We start from the raw sequence: 6121 nt of genomic DNA, 5'->3' as shown, positions 1-6121 counted from the left end.
GGCTTTTTTCTTTTTGCTTATGTGGTGCTGAGGAATCAAACCCAGGGCCTCATGCATGCAAGGCAAGCGCTCTACCACTGAGCCCTCAGCTCTTCAGCTCAAGGCTAGCACTCTATCACTTGAGCCACAGCACCACTTCCGGCTTTTTTCTAGTTTGCTTATGTGGTGCTGAGGAATCGAACCCAGGGCCTCATGCATGCAAGGCAAGCGCTGTACCACTGAGCCACCTTCCCAGCCCTGGGGCTTAAAATTAAGGACTGGGCACTGACACTAAGCTATTTTGTTCAAGGTTAGCACTCTCCTACTTTGGGCTACAACTCCACTTTTATTTTTTTGTAGTTGATGGAAGATCAGAATCCCATGAACTTTTTGGTGGGGCAGGCTTCAAACTGTAGCCTTCAGATCTCTGCCCCTTCAGTACCTAGGATTACAGGCAAAGCCATCAGTTTTGGCAAGTCTTTTTGTTTGGTGGTGGTTGTTGTTTTTGGTCATGGGGCTTGAACTCTGAGCCTGGGTGCTGTCCCTGAACTCTTCAGCTCAAGGCCAGCACTCTACTACTTGAGCCACAGTGCCACTTCTGGTTTTCTGATTGTTAATTGAAGATAAGAGTCTCATGGACTTTCCTGTTCAGGCTGGCTTTGAACCGTGATCCTCAGATCTCAGCCTCCTAAATAGCAAGAATTACAGGCGTGAGCCACTAGTACCCAGCTTGGCTAGTTAATTTTTATGTGTACAATTAGACTCAGGTTAGATGACAGACCAGTTTGAAATTTATAGTAATACTTTCTTGAGTATATTTTATTTTGTGTTTAAAAGACACAAACATCTCAGCTAGGTATGGCTTCACATGCCTACAGTCCTAGCACTTGGGAAGCAAAGGCAAGAAGATTACAAGTATGAAGCCAGTTTAGGTTACATAGGAAGACTCTGTCTCAAAAATAAACAAACCCAAGCTGGGCCCTGGTGGCTCACACTTGTAATCCTATCTACTCAAGAGGCTGAGATCTGAGGATCGCAGTTCAAAGCCAGCCTGGGCAGGAAAGTTCCTGAGACTCTCATCTCCAATAAACCACTAGAAAACTGGAAGTGGCACTGTGGCTCAAGTGGTAGAGCACTCGCCTTGAGCTGAAGAGTGCAGGGACAGCGCCCAAGCCCAGAGTTCAAGCCCCACAACCCACAAAAAAAAAAAAAAAACCCTCACTCAAGATACTTAGTTCCATAGTTAAAACCACTTTTCCCTGTAATAAATTTTATTTTTTTTAAAGTTGTGTAGCAATGAGTATGCTAGTATCTTTGTAGTGTTTTGTGTTAAATGTTAACAAGTATTTTATATTGTTTTGAGGTCCTAATCAGTTTATTTTATTCCAGTTAAGGAGAAAAATGGAAACACATTTACAGCCAGAAGGTCCAGCATCTGAACAACTTTTATCAACCATAAAGGTAAACCAAAACTTAAGTGGCTAAAAGCAATTCCAACTGCTTTTTACTACCTTGTCAGTGAGCACTTTTGTGGGGATATGACGAGTGTTCATGTTGAGTCTGTGTTATCAGAGCTGGCCCACAGCTGCTGTGTTTGACTATCCCCTGTGAGGTGGCTGTTCTTGCCCCAGCCTCCTTACTATCTCATTCAGCTGCACACTGTGTTTGTAGCCTTCAAAGGATATCAGTTTCTGAACCCTTAGGTTTCTTTTCTTGCAGTTTTCATGTGTGTGTGTCCATTCATAGTTTCAGCTCATCTCACAGGACCACAGGAATACTGTCCAGGATGTGAAAAAGTGCAGCATTAAATTTTGAGTGCAGCCTCACATTTACTAAGGTGGCCAATGGAATTCCTTAATTCTGCCCTTGCAGAAAGGTTCTGAGAAACATATTGAAGTGGAACTGCGCAAATTTCTGGCTAAATGGACACCCGACTTTCATAGTACCATCGGAGACTTAGTAAAAGGACTTCTCGGAAGATGTAAAGCAGAACCGTCCTTTTATCCCCGGAACTGTCTCATGCAGCTCATCCAAACCCGTGTGCTTTCCTACAGGTAAGTGCCTTTTTTTTTTTTCCTTTTTCTTTATTTGGTTGTTTGTTTGTTTATTGGCGATTGTGGGGCTTGAACTCAAGGCCTGAGCGCTGGCCCTGAACCTCTTTATGCTCAAGACTAGAGCTGTACCACTTGAGCCACAGAGCTATCTCTGGTTTTTGAGTGGTTAATTGGAGATAAGAGTCTCAAGGGGACTTTTTGCACCCTTTTCTAGTTTAAAACTGCAATCCTCAGATCTCAGCCTCCTGAGTAGCATGAGCCACTGGCATTCAGCTGCCCAACTCTTTTTGACCTTGTTGTTTTGGTTGTTTTGCCTAGACTGAGGTTTGAACCCTGGATTTGCACTTTCATTTTGTTCATTTGGCTTGCACATTACCATTTGATTCACATCTTTTTTTTTTTTTTTCCGGTCGTGGGGCCTGAACTCTGGGCCTGGACACTGTCCCTCAGCTCTTCAGCTCAAGACTAGCACTCTACCACTTGAGCCACAGCACCACTTCCGGCTTTTTTCTTTTTGCTTATGTGGGGCTGAGGAATCGAACCCAGGGCCTCGAGCATGCAAGGCAAGCGCTCTACCACTGAGCTACCTTCCCAGCCCCTTGATTCACATCTTGAGCCCAGCCTTTTGTGGTTGTTTTGGAGATGGAGTCCTATGGACTTCTCTGCCTAGTCTAGCTTTGAACTATGAGCCTCCAGATCTCAGTGTCCTGAGTAACTAAGGTTACAGGTATAAGCTATCCCCACCCAGCTTGACCTTACTTATATAGCTGAAGTTATTCTTAACATAGAAAATGATTCCCAGGATGAGTGTGGTAGTACTTAGCCATAATCCCAGTATTCAAGATGCTGAAGCGGGAGATTCATGTAGCCAGCCTGGGCTATATAGCAATTTACTATCTCATAAAGTGAAGATGATGGTGATTTTTTTTCTTAGCTTATGCCCCGGATTAATGGAGATTGCCTTAGAACAAACAGATGTGCAGATGTTACAGCTCTGTCTACAGCAGTTCCCTGACATTCCTGAGTCAGTCACCTGTGCTTGCTTAAAAGTTTTCTTGAGGTAAGTTGGAACCCAATGGCTTTTCCCTTCACTACATTTAAAATCTCTTGATGGACTGGGAAGGTAGCTCAGTGGTAGAGTGCTTGCCTTGCATGCATGAGGCCCTGGGTTCAATTCCTCAGCACCATACAAACAGAAAAAGCCAGAAGTAGCGCTGTGGCTCAAGTGGTAGAGTGCTGGCCTTGAGCTGAAGAGCTGAGGGACAGCGCTCTGGCCAGAGTTCAGGCCTCATGATTGGCAAAAAAAAAAACAAAACTCTTGACATTAGAATGCTTAGAAAATGAATTTTCATTTAACAGTTCAAATAATGATAAGAATTAACCTCTTGCTTTTAACATCATAGCATTGGTGATGACAGTCTTCAAGAAATTAATATCAATATGGAGTCAGTTTTTGATTGTAGTGATACTGTACAAGATGAGAAAATGGAAGAGCAAACTAAAATCCTTCAAAATGGCTTCAAACGGGAAGACAGCAGCTGCAGCACCTGTAATCAGGAGTTAAATAAAAAGCCCCAAGGAGCAGCAAATGCGACCACCTCATGCCCTGTGACCCCAAAGAGAGCAGCTCTGCTGTATCCTTTGGAGCTTGGTATATATGGAACACTTCATGGGGGTGTAGTAGTGCCAGCCAATGACTGAGGAGCCATTAGATCACTTACAAGTAGTGTGTCTCGCCCCCCCCCCCCCTGCCCACACACACACCCCAGAGTGGCTAGCTGAGCTGGCTTTGAACTTGTGATCCTTAGATCACAGCCTCCTGAGTAGCTAGTATTACAGGTGTGAGTCATCAGCACTTGGATTAAACCTCTCTCTTTTTTTTTAAACCTGTTTTCTTAATAAAAATTTCTTAATGAGCTAGGTGCCTGTGGCTCACACCTGTACTCCTAGCTGATCAGGAGGCTGAGAACTGAGGATCCTGATTCAAAGCCTGCCTTGGCAGAAAAGTCTGCGAGACTCTTATCTCCAATTAACCACCAGAAAACTGGAAATAACACTGTGGCTCAAGTGGTAGAGTGCTTGCCCTGAGCTGAAGATCTCAGAGACAGTGCCCATGCCCAGAGTTCAAGCCCCAGGATCAACCAAAAAACAAAACAAAATTTCTTAATGAAAATATGCTAAAGTAAAGATAGTACTAGTTGGGTGCCAGGAGCTCACACCTGTTATCCTAGCTACTCAGGGGCTGAGATCTGAGGATCATGGTTCAAAGCCAGCCTGGGGAGAAAGTCCATGAAACTCTTATCTCCAACTAACCACCAGAAAACCAGAAGTGGTGCTGTGGCTTAAGTGGCAAAGTGTTTGCCTTGAGCTGAAGAGCTGGGGGACAGCGCTCAGGCCCAGAGTTCAAGCCCCATGACTGACCAAGAAAAAAAAAAGTGCTATTTATAATACTATTTCCAGTTGCAACCCAAAGATTAGGAGAGTGTTCAGCATTAGATAAATAGTACTTTTATATAATTTTAGGAAAGGAAGTATTCATGTTTTCAGTAGAATAACCTTTGTTGAATTAAGAATTGTCTTTAAAAGCTGGTGCAAGTGGCTTTTATCTGTAATCCTAGCTACTCTGAAGGCTGAGATCTAAAGTCAGCCCAGGGAGGAAAGTCCATGAGACTTTTGTCTCCAATTAGTCATCAACTGGAAGTGGAGCTGTGGCTCAAATGGTAGAGCACTAGTCTTGAGCACAAAGTTCAACACACACACACATACGAGTTTTCCTTTATTCCCAAATAGAAATGCAATTCTTCACTCAGCATACAGCGAGACATTTCTTCTGCCACACTTGAAGGACATCCCTGCCAAACACATCACGGTAAGTGGTGAGCAAGCCTCGGAAAAAATAGTTCTCATTTAAGTTACACTGCCTGACTGATTATAGCTTTGTCTGGTTCCTCTTATGTAAATTTAAAATTACCCAGGCCTCATGGGTGATTTAAAAAAACCAAAGCTGGAGCTGGGAAGGTGGCTCAGTGGTAGAGTGCTTGCCTTGCATGCATTAGGCCCTGGGTTCGATTCCCCAGCACCACATAATCAGGAAAAAAGCCGGAAGTGGTGCTGTGGCTCAAGTGGTAGCCTTGAGCTGAAGAGCTCAGGGACAGCGCCCAGGCCCAGAGTTCAGGCCCCACGACCGGACCCAAAAACAAAAAAAAAACCAAAGCTGTTGAGACCAGAGTGACTTTTCAGTTACAGACCTTGGCATGTTCCACATGCTAGAGAAGGCCAGGGAAGCCTTCTGAGTCATACACGAGCCACGAGCAGAATCTCCAGCCACCTGCAGACAGACGGAGCTGTCACCTAACCAAACCGTCCACCCCAGAGCGCTCCACCATGGCAGGGACCAACTTCACTGCTGGGCCCCACATAGCTGCAGTATTGCTTTGATGTTAAATGAACCACCAGCCTCTTCATAGTTCTTGCCAGTATCTGTTAAGTTTTTATGTAGAGAAAAGTTTTCTACTGAAGTGGTAAATGGTCCTTTTTTTCCCCTTCCCTTCCAGCTATTTCTCCAGTATCTTTATTTCCTGTATCTGAAGTGCAGTGGAAATGCTCCCATGACTCTTCCTGGAATACATCCTCCAACCCTGAGCCAGGTCAGGTCACTTTCTTCTGTGTCTGTTCACAACTGTGATTTCCTCCATCTATCTTTCAGGGGGAGTAAGAGAGCCTGGGGATCACCTGCCTTGTCATGCACACACCACTAGATGTGGAAGGGGAGAGGGGCTCTGCCTTTAGTAGATTTCTACATGCATAATTCTGTATTACAGAATTTAAATTACTGATTCTTTTTTTTTTTTTGTGGGTCTGGGCTTGAACTCGGCCTGGGCACTGCCCCTCAGCTCTTAAGCTCAAGGGTAGCACTCTACCGCTTGAGTCACAGTGCCACTTCCGGTTTTCTGGTTGTTAATTGGAGATAAGAGAATCACGGACTTTCCTGCCGGGGCTGGCTTTGAACCACAGTCCTCAGATTTCAGTCTCCTGAGTAGCTAGGATTATATGTGTGAACAACGGGCACCCAGTTAAATTCCTGATTC

The 6121-nt window shown here is 44.6% G+C and overlaps 1 protein-coding gene across 1 annotated transcript; it reads left to right on the top strand.

The window, feature by feature from the left end:
- The first annotated feature begins 1373 nt into the window (after positions 1 to 1373).
- LOC106002392 (nucleolar protein 11-like) lies at positions 1374 to 5809 on the top strand. The gene is made up of 6 exons (XM_013037279.1): positions 1374 to 1440; positions 1852 to 2033; positions 2968 to 3093; positions 3497 to 3667; positions 4824 to 4902; positions 5588 to 5809. The coding sequence occupies exons 1-6, from the start codon at positions 1381 to 1383 to the stop codon at positions 5789 to 5791; spliced, it is 822 nt and encodes a 273-aa protein (XP_012892733.1). The 5' UTR covers positions 1374 to 1380; the 3' UTR covers positions 5792 to 5809.
- The last annotated feature ends 312 nt before the right edge of the window (positions 5810 to 6121 follow it).

Source organism: Dipodomys ordii, unplaced genomic scaffold (assembly GCF_000151885.1).
Source record: "Dipodomys ordii isolate 6190 unplaced genomic scaffold, Dord_2.0 Scaffold9558, whole genome shotgun sequence".
Lineage (NCBI taxonomy): Eukaryota > Metazoa > Chordata > Mammalia > Rodentia > Heteromyidae > Dipodomys > Dipodomys ordii.
The sequence above is the reverse complement of the archived record's forward strand: the minus strand, read 5'-3'. Positions and strand labels throughout refer to the sequence as shown.

Excerpts from the sequence above, each read along its gene's own strand:
- LOC106002392 (XM_013037279.1), top strand. The coding sequence starts at position 1,381 with ATGGAAACACATTTACAGCCAGAAGGTCCAGCATCTGAACAACTTTTA. Across the intron at positions 3,094-3,496 it reads TGCTTAAAAGTTTTCTTGAG|TGATACTGTACAAGATGAGA; the intron begins GTAAGTTGGAAC and ends TTTTGATTGTAG. Across the intron at positions 4,903-5,587 it reads TCCCTGCCAAACACATCACG|CTATTTCTCCAGTATCTTTA; the intron begins GTAAGTGGTGAG and ends CTTCCCTTCCAG.